This window comes from Haliotis asinina, chromosome 8, assembly GCF_037392515.1.
Source record: "Haliotis asinina isolate JCU_RB_2024 chromosome 8, JCU_Hal_asi_v2, whole genome shotgun sequence".
In the NCBI taxonomy this organism is placed as follows: domain Eukaryota; kingdom Metazoa; phylum Mollusca; class Gastropoda; order Lepetellida; family Haliotidae; genus Haliotis; species Haliotis asinina.
Window position 1 is genome coordinate 19354132 of NC_090287.1, and position 15452 is coordinate 19369583.

Sequence of the window (15452 nt, forward strand, 5' to 3'; positions counted from 1 at the left end):
TTTCTAAGTTGGACAAGTTTCAATCTTAACAAAAGGTTTAACACATGTATGCATAATTTCCCAAATCCAGAACATTTTGTCATGGCAACCCTTACAATGGCAAATACAATAACTTTTCCTTGTGTACGTAAATAGGACCCGTGAAGGTCCGGGTTAGAATATTGATCTTCAGTAACCCAAGCTTGTAAGAGGCGACTAACGGGATCGGTTGGTCAGGCTTGTTGACTTAGTTGACAGATGTCATCGGTTCCCAGATGCGCAGATAAATGCGCATGTTGTTGATCACAGGACTGTATGACTGTCTCGAATATTTATAGACCGCCGCCATATAACTGGAATATTGCTGAGTGCAGCGTAAAACTTAACTCACTCACTCACTCCCTGTCTGCATAATGATTTCTTAAAATCCACACAAACACAGTAAAAACGACCATTCGCGTTAGACGAGTATTTGGTAAACAATAATGTCTATTTAAAACAACAATGTCTATTTAAAACAACAATGTTGCCAACTGTAGCATTATTCGGTCAGATTCCAGCTTGTGCTTCTGACAGTAAATTAATCATATCTATCCATATCCATAAACGCCTTTCTAATATAGATGTTTCCCAATACTGAAGTAGTGAGTATTTTCAGATTTATACTGTTGAAGGTTAAAACCTGTACTTTCTGAAAAGATATATCTTTTCATGTTTCTCCTTCATTCTTCTGCAACCATACCATGTTGGTTCTTCCCTTTGTCGTGGCACTCTACTTACATCAGCAACGTTGCAATAACAGAACATAATAACATCTGATAGTTTCTCGACTGCTATATTTACACTTCCCTCAAGGGGGTTATCAAATCAGTTAATATTTGTTGCACTGTTGCATTTTTCAAAGACATCAGAGAGTCATGTACTCCTGTTACTAGTAAATAACATTTAGGTACATGTATCTTCGTTCTGTGACCTCACAATATTCTGTCATACGATCTACAACAACACTGGTATTAATACCGGTCAGCGCTGAACCCAGTGTCATATGGTCATGGTGTACCTATTGCGTAGATCGATGCTCATGCCGTTGATCACTGGTTTGTCTGGTCCAGACCCGATTTATTTTCAGACCGCCGCCATGTAGCTGTAATATTGCTGAGTGCGACTAAAAGCCAAACCCTGTCAATCACACCAGTGGCATATGATCTTACTTTGGTCGTGGCATTACTTCCATTTATTTAACACCGGCAAATAATTCACTCGAAATGATAAAATAGTCTTCAACTCTAAAGCCTGAATGTGAAAGAACCCTAAGCAGAGGTTTTTCAATCTGTGCATTTATCTGTCCAAATTAATATTTATAATGCTGTCGTTTCTTTTATTGCAGTTAAACGATTCTCTTTTGAAACTGCAATGGAGTTACATATGATTGTTAATTAAATCGAGTCAATGAGTTGAGCTCAAATAGGCCTCTTACTGGCCGTTCATTACTACATAAGTTCACTACTAGGTCTAGAGTTCAAATCCCATCAAAGGATAAATTTGGTTTGTTCGCCACAGTCATATATGGTTATCAATGGACGGCTCTCTATGGTATCAATTCCATTTCAACGTTCATATACTAGTACATCGATCTGTTATCCTTCAGGGTGGTGTCCAGAAATCCTACAATAACAGGATCTGCAAATGGAGTTTTAGTGAGCCTGAAGAACAAGCAGTTGTCCTATCGTGAATACGTATACACACACACACACACACACACACACACACACACACACACACACACACACACACACACACACACACACACACACACACACACACACACACACACACACACACACACACACACACATATATATATAATCATCTTTATTTCCACAGTTTACATGATTCATGTGTAGTACATTCAGGTATGTGTTAAGGAAGGTATAAGTAGTTACACAGTGTATAGTTGCTCACAAAGATATTTGCTTGATATTCCTGTAACACACTTTCACAAGTCCCAGTCATGAAGTAGATAAATACTCATCATTCCAACTGTAATGATCATAGCAATTGCGCTTATAATATATTCTCTGGGTTATTGCACCTGAATAGATTATGAAGAGATGACCAGAAGGTGAAGAACTCGCTATCGCTACATGTAGAATATGCATTGATTTCATAGTATGTTACTATCTCCCTTACTACATGATTAAAATATGGAATTCGAACTTGTTTTTATGTTTTGTGTGTATATATTACCTGTTTCACTACAAGACATATTGCATTTAAAGAGTTATTGTTTCTCCCTTTAAACCCGAGTAGAATATTTTCTGGTGTAAAATCAAGTTTGCCGTCGGTTGCAGTCTTAAGCCAGCTGGCCAGGTTCTCCCAAATCATTTTAACATGACAACAATCGTAAAACAGATGGTTAATTTTTTCTGGTTCTTTCGAACAAAATGTACATGTAGGTGTGTCCTTTAGTCTAATTCTATTTAAGAAAATGTTTGTAGATATAATATCATATAGTATCCTCATCTGTAGCCATTTCAAAGTACTACATTTTGTACATCGATTTGTCATCATGTATATGTTTCGTAACATTGTGTTATCATATTGTGTTTCAAAGACCCTTTCCCACTTTTTATGTGCATATGATTTATTATAGTTGGAATCTAGTAATGAGATATAGAACGTTTTGATGCCTTTAACCTTCAAATTTAGTTTGGATATATTGAAAGGTAGTATTGGAGAAAATGGTACTGTTATGGGAGGGGAAATGTGTCTTTTCTTTAAACAGGCTGTTATGGAAGATTTGATACTGTAATATCTTAAGATATTAATTCTGACTCGATATATATTTTTTTTGTAGCTCTTCATGAGTGTAAAATTCTCCTTTAGTGGGGTTCATTAGATCATAGATAAAGTGTATTCCGGCACTGTACCATTTTTTTATATAAAAAGTGACATGTTGCCTACTTTTAACATGTATTTAAACCAAATACTTTATATATATATATATATATATCCCTTGAATTTAGAGTCTTGTATTGTTTTTGTAAATATAATCCCCATGCAGAGATGACATCTCGCAAAAAGGGGTTTCTTGTGTTTTTCCATATAATCTGTGTCTGCTAACCAAAGTCTCTTGTAGGTAATTATACAATTTTCAGCTAGTGCTTTCCCTTTACAGGTACATGTTTATAGTCTAAACATCTCTCTTCTTTATTCGTTAATTAAATATGACTGGTAGTTTTGCCTTCAGGGCGTGTTTGTGATGTCCTCCTCAAGGAAATGGTAACCGTAGTCGATACGAAAATGTAACAGGAAACAATTTAACGAGTCAGTTTAGTTTCTTGAATATCTGTAGTTGAATTTGTCTTCTCGGCTTACAAGTATTTCCCCAGCTTGTTTTCAAGGAAAAAAACCAATCCGCAAACGCAGCTGTCTGTTATGATGTGTTTTAGATATATCATCATTATCCTTTCATTTACCCACCACTCAAGAACTGAGATTATTCTGCGAATACAATGCGACTTCACACAGTCGACTTGACAAGGATAGCGGTTTTTAAAAAGATAATACGGTAGCTTCTGACGAGAGAACACTTCTTTATTCATATAGTCTTCAGAGGGACAACGCATGTTGATATGAAAGCGGAAGTAAGTAGTGGCGGGGTGACGGAATCGTCAAGGCGTTTTCCTATGCAGCACGTGGTCTGCCAGTTTAGCTAATATACACAATAACAGATGTCCCGAAGTAGTCACTTAGTTTCCTGTTTAGCCCAGCACGAACTGGTGTTCTCATTGCAGTTTATAGTTGCCTAGATGAATATCTACAGGCTGCACACCCATGGAGAAAGTCCAGCAGCACACCTGTCTGGTAGCTGCGTCCAAGAAATTCAGTAGCACATTATATTGAATAAACGGCACATATACTACATACTTACATATACCTCGTATGTATCTTGTGGTTGAGACACTGCATAACGCAAAGAGGCCTGTCACTGAGATATGTATTCTATCCTTAGTTCAACGGAAACCATTGTTGCTCATATGTGACGTTGCACATAAGCCCCGCCCACTAATGATTATTCATGTTCAGTCGAGACTTAAGACCTGTCGGGGTTTGAGGGCCACACATCCGTCAGTCAATTCAAGCAGCACGCCCGTTAAGTCAGTCAATACACCCGTCAAGCAAATCCCTCAGCATAAGCGTCAAGCAAGTCCAGCAGTACACCCGTCAAACGGGGCAATCAGCAAGGTAGGATGGGTTGAACACTTTTGATTTTAACGAACTGGGTAACATCGGGTTCTGTCGTGGTATGGAAACCATTGCAGTAGTAACTGAGATCCATAGCTTAATTCATGGCTGGCTGTATGGTGGATGATGGAAGTGAATCGTATATCATCACGTCAGTTCCCTGTTCTCAGTTCCCATTGAGCAACAGGAGTTTGTCACGACGTGTTCCCTTTGTAATTTTTAGCGTATTTCACTTGCGAAGTTAGTTAAAGCAGTTACTTGTCTTTCAGGTACGTTTGTATGGATATGCCTTGTCGTTTTCCCAGAATTGGTACAATCTATTCCCCCATCAATAGCAAATATGCCATTTATCTACTGAGCTTCCTTAAACAATATATGCAGTTTTACTGCATGAAATCATAAATCATGTGACGCTTCTATATTCTTTTCACAAAAATGTTACCAATTGAATGAGTGAGTGTGTTTGTTTTCACGCCGACGTTACCAATATTCCAGCAATATCACGGCGAAGGATACCAGAAATGTTGGGAACATTCGGCGTGACGAGAGAACACTACTGGGCTACCCTACTACCCCAAATATGTTAAACACTTTCCGTGATCGTGCTATGTTGATCTAACTGCAAAGGAAACACGTCGAACCAGGAGACTGATTGTATCACATTTGTCCTTAACTGAAGCAAAACGGAAGAAATTCTGGCACATTGTGACAATGTCCTGCTCAAACATGCCTCGTGAGTTAACATGTGTTGATGCTGGTGTTTCAGTCACGTGATGCGGGAGTGTACTATCGAGAATTGTGTCTAGAAGGTACCAAACCTCCCTATCAAACGTTGAATAAGATAATATGACAAAATTTTATGTGATGAATGTTACATATCGAACTGTCTCTTTACAGTTAAGAGCTGTATCGTAAACGCTGAACAAGATGCTGGTTCGGGGAGTTGTCATCTTCCTATTTCTTGCGATCAACACGTGAGTGTGCTAGGTGTTTTGTTGTTTTAAATAAAAAAAAATAGTTTCGGATGATGAGATACTCTCACCTGTGAGTGAGTGAGGCGTTAAGGTTACTTTGAACACTATTTCAGTTACGTCACTGCATGTGAAGTCAATGTTCAGGAAAAACTCACACAAAACTACAACAAAAACAACAACACAAACAAACAAACAAAACAAACAAAACAAAACAAACACAAAACAACAACGGTTGCAGGTTTTAATTTTCCATTTAGACATTTACCAGTTTAAAGAGGTGGTCATAGTTGCCTGGCATGCCTAGGGGAGCTAACTCACCCCTCTTCTTGTTTAAGCAATATAACATGAACCGATCCGTATGAACAACCACAAGCACATGACGTCACCCATTTATATTTTTCATGGGATTTCTGAGTCGTTTATCAACACAAGGCCGGCGCCGAAAGGTTAAATGGAAGGTATATGCAAATAGGTATAGTATTTGGCTATTTGCATCTGTACCCATATAGCCTTTCATACCGCATTTTCTTTCATAAGGAGAAGGACAAAAACAGCTTTAAATAAATTTAATAGCTAAAGGTGAACAAGTTATTGCGCATGTGTTTTATTGAAAATGTATAAACTTCAGCAAGTGTATGTACAATTAGTGTGCCAAGAGGATTAGTAAGTGTATTTGATTATGGGTTCTTGACTGGACCGCTCTTACTAATGCCGGTTTAGACAGTGTTAATTTCAGTTAGATACTTTGTTGAGATCAGAAAGTCGTGCCGGAATAGGGAATAGCCAGCCAGATTACACAATGTTTTAATGATCGTAATATCGTTGTAAAGTGTCGGGACCAAAATGTTATGCCGGTTTTGTCAGTGTGTCGGATTAGACAGGTGCCGGTGTTTGCAGGTTTCTCTGCATAGGTTTCTAACCGTGTCAGCACCAAAACAGTCTTCGTGAGTTTTACTAAAATAGTACCAATTGAACAGCTGCCACTACGTCTGTAGAGGACGTCTGTAGAAAGATGCGGTACATATCTATCCTTGTTCACATACTTACTCACACTCAGATGTATAATTGGATATTTCCTCAGGTCAAGGTTGTTTCCTTGTGGATTGTATAGTAACTAAAAATGATACATTGGTATCACTCAAGCTAATGATACATACTGTGCAAAGTAGGGGATAGTTTGTTTTTATGAGAGACTAACAGAACATACACCGGTGTTTGATAATGAAAAAGTATTTAATGAGGGCCAAACATTTGCAACCAGCTTCCAAACACTACGTCCTGGGACAGCTCGTGCAGTGGACGGAATGCCTCATTCACCAGTATCACTGTGACTCAGTTACACATTTTCGACAAAACGCACAAGGTCCTTTTATCAAGAAGGTGATTGGTTGAGTGAGTGTGGTTTTACGCCGCCTTTAGCAATATCCAAGCAATAGTACGGCGGGGACACCAGGAATGGGTTCATATAGTGTAACCGAGTAGGGAATTGTGTAGTTGTAAACACAACAAGGTCTCTTTCGCCGTATGGCATCTCTGCAGACCTATCCGGCATTGGAACGCATGGTGTAGTTGTCACTCCTTGGGGCTCATCTTGGGTACAGAAGGCGTGCTTGGCGCTGTCCCTCTTTGGAACCATTGGGGGTTATGAATATACGAGGTACATGCTTATATATCATTACGAGACTACAAGGTCAAAACGGCCCGATGGTATATATAAATATATGTAAGGCTTACATATGTGACAGTGTGACCCACTCTCATCTCTATACAAGGTTCATGCTTACATATCATTAGTAGATTACCAGGTTAATGTGATCCAGTGCTATCAGTATACAAGGTAATGCTGACATATCGATATCAGTACAAGACTACCAGATCAATGTGACCCAGTGGTATCTGTATATAAGGTACATGCCTGTGTATCATTACTAGAATACCAGGTCAGTGTGACCCAGTGGTATCTGAATACAGGACACATGCTTGCAATTCATCACTAGACTACCAGGTCAATGTGACGCAATGGATTATGTATATGTTTGTATAATCATTACAGAGTCCTCAGTTTAGACAAGAAGTGGACGTTTTTCATCTTTGCGCAACAATGGCCACCATCTCTTTGCATTGAAGCACCACGAAAGGAGGTACGTTTCCAGTAATTGTTTGTTTGGGTGGTTTTATTTATCTTTATTGATATGCGAGTATACAGGGCACCAAGAGTAACAATTTATTCACATGTTTGATATATGGAGTAGGTAGTACTGCCGAAACAATGATATTAGGTTATGCTATCGCCATTCATTGCACAGAAATTACTCCCGTGGCCAAATACATCAGTATTGTTTTGCATTTTCTGACATTACGGCACGCCCGGCATCAGCACTTGTGATCAGTAGTCTCCAGGGGAAGTTGATAAGTTAATTCTGAATGAAGCCTTATGGTACAATTCACTATTTTCGGGACAGGCGCGTTACTTGTAAGTGTGGCCTTTTGAGAAAGCCATTAACATGTTATCTCTGCAAACTATTGCAGTTCGCTGTCCTGCAACGGCAACGGGGGGAATTGTTTTAATTTTAATTACAACCATATCGTACAAATAACCACATATTGGGAAGTGATATCTTGAAAAGTAGATCAAGAGGATTGATAGTTGAACCAACTGGTGACGCTTCCAGGCAAGATGTAGATTTCATGAATAATTGGTCGAGGTATATTAGGGGTATCGTCGATATACGTTGCACGTGCCCTCTACCTCCTCTTCAGTGTCACCATGTATTTTTACAGCACACGTGTTCCGGCCTTCCCAAACAAGTGAAAACATGGACGGTTCACGGCTTGTGGTAAGTCCTAAAACTTCCCCATCAATGACAGTGACAGTGGCAGTGGCAGTGACAATGATAGTGACTGTGACAGTGACTGTGACAATGTCAGTGACAATGATAATACTTTATTACCCTTGAGGATATGCTTGTGTAAAGTACTTTACTTTACAAGCACTGATAAAATAATGAAATTACTTTCATACAATACATAATACACATATGACCTGCAAACAAGATAAGATACACATTAGGAATGCACCCAGAAGGCAGTAATTTTTTCTCATAGTGGATTGGATGATCTGGCTCAGGTATAATCTTACTGGCCGACTTGAGAACTCATATATTTCATTTAGGTACACTGGTACAGTATCCCCTGATATATTTGTGAACCAATGCTTGTTACTGAATAACAGTCTAACCAGCACAGTGTGTGTGTAAACTGATTACAAATGCACAAAACACCCAGGATATTCAAGCTGACTAAGGGGACGTGGGTTGCCTTGAGGTTGAAACATTCGCTCGTAATGATGAAGACCCAAGTTCGTTTCTCTATATAGTATATAACGTCGGTGTATGTGAGACACCGGTGGCTAGTCTAGAGGTTAAAGCGTTCTCTCGTCACGCCGAAGGTTCGATACCTGTCTTGGTTACAATTAATGTGGTCCATGTGTGGTGTCCTCCACCGTCATGGATTGGGGCTATTGGGTACCGCTGGCTAAAGGTTGATTCCGCATGCAGGTACAAATGTGAAGTCATTCAGCCGTATACATTGCTAGAAGCGGTTTCAAACCTCTCAGCCGCCCAGTATGATTCATAATATATTTATAAAGGAAACACATATTCATACATGAAAGTCTTTGGATACAGTTAAAGAAAACATGAATAACCCATTCCTCCTTAGTCAGGTATTCGTTAACACAGATCAGGGAAACTTCAATCAACATGTGACGATCATTTCACGCAGTTTAAAAGTTTGAAATACAAATGTTTACTACTGATTTTGCGTTTGTTATGAAATAGATAATTTTAAGATTTACAGTTTCCTTTCTTCTCCTGTTTTAGGCCAAACAAAGGTGATGAAAGTGTCAAACACTGCAACGACAAATGGCATTTTCAGTGGAAGAAGATCAAGGTAGGGTGTGATAATATTTGTTTCCTAATGTGCTTTATATGTCCATGGAACCCATGTCACATTGTATGTGCTATGGAATCCTAGAAGGGACATTGTTGCTCTCTTAAAAACAAGCAAAAAAGCCACGCAGTGCGACATTTCGGCCATTTGTCGCTTTGTCGGCCTTTGGATAAGTATACAAATATCAATCAAAACGCGACAGTGCGACACAACGGCATCTGGTAGAAATGTTGCGTTTTTGCACGTTGCTTAATTTTGTTTCTTTCTGCTTTTTGTGCGGAGATTGCGACAACTCGACGATTCGAAAACGCGGCAATGTCCCTTTATGGATCCCATAGATATACCAGCGAATGTAACGTATTTCAATTTCAATAAAATGAGTTACTTCAATGTGTTTTACCTCTTCCCTATTTCAGTCTCTCGAAGATCAACTTGAGGCAAGCTGGCCAAACCTGTTTAGCGACACAAACCTAACCTATCTGTGGTTGGTGATATGAGTACTTGTCTTTTCACGTTACAAATTGACGATGCTTTGTTACTTACAGCATGAACACTTTTACATATATATGCAACAATGCAGTTAACCCTTACTACTTTAACACACACGTCATGCATTAATCTGGGAATGTGTTGTCTCGGGATTAGTATCTAGATAAAGCGAGTTGGCTCCACGTTTAACACTGTACTCTGTACATTTACTTAATATAGACCATCAGTGGTACATCTCACCTTGTACACATGTGTACACATGTTGTATATAGTTTCACCAGATTATTAGTGTGTTTCTGATGCCACGCTATTAGGCTGAATAATTTCCGGGGGTTGAGAGTTCAGGACACGCCGGTGAATTTCACAGACATAATGCAATGACAAAACGCAGTACGCATTCAGTTACCACAGTGAAACACCTAACTCCATGTTCTGACCGACCATCTGTACCCAAAACAATGTACATGCACCTTATGTATTCACATCGTTTCAGGGAACACGAATGGAAAGTCCACGGCACATGCGCAGCAAGCCTGGAAGCCACGAACAATGAGCTTCGGTACTTTCAAAAGGCTCTGAGTCTCAACAATGTAACAGCATTTAATCCGCAAATGTAAGTTGTTTTGCATTAAACACTATTCCTAGCTGCCTTGCCTCGTCAATACACTACGTAGGAACTGTGACTTTGTAACCGCTGATAAAACTACACCGACTTCTGATATAGTATGATTTGAGCTGTCACATATTCGACCTTGCGGTCTCTATCAAACATCCAAACCTATCCATTAGGAATTTGTTAACAAATATACGGGTGGCATATTTCCAGCTTTTAACTTTAACCCACTGATCAGCGGAAAATACGAAATAGCTGTAAGGGAAATGATTCGCGAATGAGCGATGAACTGTGGCCTCGTTCAGTGTTCTGGGAAGAATGTCCTGGGATGCATGCTGCTTGCCAATCGGACGGTCGACAAAATGAAGAAACGACAGGGCCTGGTCGACTCAGTATACTGTATGTGTATGTTAGATATCGGTGGGACGTGCATGGTGTCCTAGGTTGCCGTGTAGGTATAAGCACAGGCATCCAAAGCAGACAGACAGACACTTCATCAAACACATCATAGAGAGTTTTGTATGTATTTTGACAGGGCGCTTGAGAAGGCTGGAATCACGCCATCATGTACGAAGGCATACTCCGTAAGTAAATTCAAGGCTGTGTCAAGGCTGTGTGTGTCCATCTCTCTCTCCTCCCATCTCTCTCTCTCTCTCTCTCTCCACCCATCCACCCATCGTACGCGCTGTGACACGTTTGTTATTTGTCTCTTTCCAATGCATCATCCGTACCGACGAGCCCATCAGTATTGTCCATGGACGCCATGTGCACGACTACAGTTTGTCAAGATCTGTGCGTCAAATGTGTGATTGTCAATGCCCGTGCGTCAAATGTGTGATTGTCAATGCCCGTGCGTCAAATGTGTGATTGTCAATCCCTGTGCGTCAAGTGTGTGATTGTCAATCCCTGTATGTCCAATGTGTGATTGTCAATCCCTGTAAGTCACGTGTCTGACTGTCAATCCCTGTACGTCAAACGTGTGTTTGTCAATCTCGTCCCTGTGCGTCACATGTGTGATTGTCAATCCTGTATGTCCAATGTGTGATTGCCAATCCTTTTACGTCAAGTGTGTATTTGTCAATCCCTGAACGCCATGTGTGCATTTGTCAATCCTGTACGTCTTGTGTTTGCCAATCCCGTCTCTGTGCGTCACGTGTGACTGTCAATCCCTGTACGTTAAACGTGTGTTTGTCAATCACAGTACGTCAAATGTGCGTTTGTCAATCTCGTCCCTGTGCGTCACGTGTGTGACTGTCAATCCGTGTATGTTCATTGTGTGATTATCAATCCCTGTACGTCAAACGAGTAATTGCCAATCCCTGTAGGTTAAGTGTGGGACTGTCATTCCCTGTACGTTAAATGTGTGATTGTCAATCCCTATGCGTTAAATGTGTGAATTGCATGTCTGTAAGACGGAAGTTTTCGTTACTCGATCGGGGAATCTGCACCAAATGCTACCGTGCTCTCTGATTGCTGCTCATTACCATCACAACACACACACATGGCGAGGTTGAAATCAGAGAGCTCGGTAGCTTTCGGTGCTGATTCCCCGATCGAGTAGCGTAACTATCCGTCTTACAGAAATGCGATACCGGTCAATAAGCGGTCAAAACGGCCTTATAAGGCCAAATAGAGGGGTTCATGAAGGTGAGCCATAGTTGCACAGCCAAAAAGAACACTTACCTCGCGGAACATATCATGTTTATCCATGTCAAGCGAGAAATTAGCGAGAATCGAGGTTGATCGAAGTATCCAATATAGCGGGTGGATCACCTTGTTCTTATGGTAGTATAGGGTATATCCTATGCATCCATTGCCTGTGATTCAGATCAAAGTATTACACCACATCGCAGATTAATGTTTCCGGAGTCAGTGGGACTTGTCTGTAGTGTAGAATAAGATGGTCATGCTGTTCTTCATAGCTTGTTTTACGTTACAGATCAATGCCATACAAAAGGCTGTCATGGAGTACTTCCGGATGGACTCTCACGTGAAGATAATGTGTACAAGGCAGAGAAACGTAATGATTACTGAGAAAATTATTTTACAAAACAGATTACATTGATCTTAAAAGTCAAAACTATCGGTGGTCAGAGCACTGCACAATAGGTCTGATCCCGAGAATCACTTCAAAATTAGGGAATATTTACAAACAGTGAGTGAGTATGATTTTATGCCGCTTTTTAACAATATTCCAGCAATACCATGGCGGGGGAACCAGAAATGGGCTTCACACATAGTACCCGTTTGGGGAATCGAACCCGGGCCTTTGAGCGTGGCGAGAGTACTGTGTAGACAGCAGTTGTTAGCTGATTTTCTGTATGTCAAAACAAGAAATAATAATTGCAATATGTACACTCTCAGTCACGGACTTCCTACTCTGTAGGTATCCCTCAGATTAGTAAAATCTGCATCTTCTCTTCATCTATATCGTCGTTACTTGAAGACAATGTATGTCTAAGAAAGTCTTCCATATTTGCAATAGGCATTCCTAACGTTTCGCGTTTCCAAGGCATTCTCAAAATATGTATCGTTTCTATATATCTTGCAGGGTCGCACTGTGTTGTCAGAGATTCACATGGCGTTGTCCAAGACGTTCAACGTGACAAGAATGCCTGGCCATTCCACAAGCAACTGCTGGCCTGATGACCAAATCTACATATTCCCAATCAGCGACATCCATTGTTTTCAGTAGGAGCTTCGTTGTTTGTTTAAAAAAAAGAACTGCAGTAAGCATTAGCAGATTATATCTTACAAAATTACTTGAAGACAAATTAAAGGTTAAAAGTGAATATAAACAATACATGTAATCTTGTGTCGGAGTGTTACGAGTTTATCAAATTCTACATCAAACCTTTTAAGCGAGAGAGGAAGTGAGTTAGTGAGTTTAGTTTTACACCGCTTTTGGCAGTATTCAAAGCAATAACACGGCGGGAGACGCCAAAAATGAGCTTTACACAATGTACCCATGTGGGGAATCGAACCCGGGTCTTCGGTGTGACCAGTGAACACTTTAACAGCTAGGCTACCCCACCGTCCGAACCCTATCGAGATCTATGATAATCATGGATATCTGATCATGTTGTCAGTCACGGGTGAACCTGTCCCCAAATAATCTAGTTCAAGCATCCATCTGAAAGAATAACTACACGGGGACTGAACTACGTACCCCTCAAAATTGGGAATAGTATTAGTGACCAGTTTGGTCTCCAAGCCTGAAAATTGGGAATATTATCCAGATGTCCCCCTTCAGTCTTTCTGAAGGACAGCCATAGACATCAAGTAATAACTTTTGAATACGAGTATGAAAAGCTTTAGAATTTACTGACGAAGATTATTGACAGAGGCTTACGGGAGGGAATGTGCCTTGTGTTGAGTCAGACTACAAAAAAGAAAAAAGAAGTATTGTGATTTAGTCCCATGCCATCTTATTCTTCGCTCCATAAGATGGCGTCAGTGTGCGAAGCTGTTGACGTCACATCTACGCATTACGTCACAACCACCTATGTATCTTGTATTATGAACGAACGTCTGTTGGTTCGACTCACAAAAAATATGGTGCTTACCATAGTCCGTTTGGGTCAAGAGCGAACCGATGAATTGCATTCTAACTCAAAAACCAAGATATATTAAATGCACAATGAAACGCTGATCATAATCAAAACATCATACCAACTCTGTGAGTTTTTTCAGATCCTTTGAAACAAATTATCATTAAAATACTGACACAGATCACACTGTCCACTGTTTGTTAAGAGGTAGGAGTGCAGAGAAATGTACAACCAGGTGTTTGAGATGCAGGTGCACAGGTGCCAACAAAGTTATTTACTCATTAACCAGTACTGAGTCGTCTCCATCATTTGTCGCACACCTGACACACAGGTGAACAGTAAGTTCAACTAGTGTTTGGAAGGATAACAATACATGGATGAAGAGCTTCTGTATTACAATGGGAACGACGTTTAGATGAAGGTTTTTGATGAAGATGCTTGATGGGCATTTAGATGCTGGAAGATGGCGTCCTAACGAATGGTATAGATTTACAACTACTGGGCTACTTCCTGACCCTTTCATTAGTTGAATGACAGAATATGATTACACGCCAAATATATAACATGTGCAGGAAGCCAGTGAGATGTAATTTAAGAATGAGAAAACTAAAAACAAGGAGATTAAGTGATACGTTTTGATTGAGATGTACAGAGTTCAAAGAGATTAAGTGGTATGTTATGCAGTAGACAGGTATAGAGATTTTATAGATTGGTAAATATAGAGTGTTTATACAAAGAAAAGGATAATTGATTAAGCAAATTAAGAACAACGTGCATGAACTTAGATATTCATTTACATCCCGGTCTGTGACATTTGAAACGTGTGTCTTAAACTTGCAACATCGGTTTACACCATCAAAATGATCTGTACTCTTCCACAAATAGTAGGGGAACCTCGTAGAAAGAAAGCCCACTGAAGCATTCGTAATTGCTCGTCTCTTTCCGTGACCTACAGACTTGGCGGAATGACATGAGTAGTTACGAATGCCCATTAAGGATCGTTTCAATGACATTCATCTTGTGTATGCTGCATCATTTCACGCTATCACTACAAGCGAACACAATGCATGGGAAGCACGTGCACTACGTGGGAGCCTCCTACACGTGCGTGGGGTGTCATTATGAATCTTGATGTTTTTCAGGCAGGTCGATAAATCACTGTAGACCATTTTAACCCGATAATTTCCTTGCATCTGTGCATGGTCAAGGTTTTCAGGGTCAAATCGCACACTACTGACCGAAAATTGTAAACCTGAAATTTTCATGTGATACTCCTGTCACTTAACAAGGGGGATTACTGAACGAACAGCTTTGCTTTGAATGAAATCAGTGTGGTGATGCATTCTCAAAACATCCATTATTATTGTATCAACATTGATTCAATCCCATATATCTCCCAGTTTCGACAATCGTACCTTGAAAGTACAGTTCCCCTACTTTTTTTAAAGAGTATATTTTCTAAACATTTTAATAGCGAGTGATACCCGCCATAATGTATATCTTCTCGCGTGTTATTCATACGAAGTTTCTAAGAGAATTTTTAAAAAAAAATATCAGCTAGACAAGGTGGTGGCGATTTTTTTCAGGCAACCCCACACGACAGTTGCCAGCCTCGGGCAGGCGGGCAGACGGGCAGGCCGTTATTTC

The 15452-nt window shown here is 40.1% G+C and overlaps 1 protein-coding gene across 1 annotated transcript; it reads left to right on the forward strand.

Moving 5' to 3' along the window:
• Positions 1-4060: 4060 nt before the first annotated feature.
• Positions 4061-13069, forward strand: LOC137294532 (ribonuclease Oy-like). The gene is made up of 10 exons (XM_067825567.1): positions 4061-4227; positions 5125-5201; positions 7255-7342; positions 7983-8038; positions 9083-9152; positions 9569-9636; positions 10135-10254; positions 10790-10838; positions 12194-12274; positions 12806-13069. The coding sequence occupies exons 2-10, from the start codon at positions 5155-5157 to the stop codon at positions 12947-12949; spliced, it is 723 nt and encodes a 240-aa protein (XP_067681668.1). The 5' UTR covers positions 4061-4227; positions 5125-5154; the 3' UTR covers positions 12950-13069.
• Positions 13070-15452: the final 2383 nt, after the last annotated feature.

Bases quoted from the DNA above. Each gene is read 5' to 3' on its own strand.
- LOC137294532 (XM_067825567.1), top strand. From the start codon at position 5,155: ATGCTGGTTCGGGGAGTTGTCATCTTCCTATTTCTTGCGATCAACAC. The intron at 10,255-10,789 runs GTAAGTTGTTTT...GTATTTTGACAG, and splicing joins ACAGCATTTAATCCGCAAAT to GGCGCTTGAGAAGGCTGGAA. The intron at 10,839-12,193 runs GTAAGTAAATTC...TTTACGTTACAG, and splicing joins CATGTACGAAGGCATACTCC to ATCAATGCCATACAAAAGGC.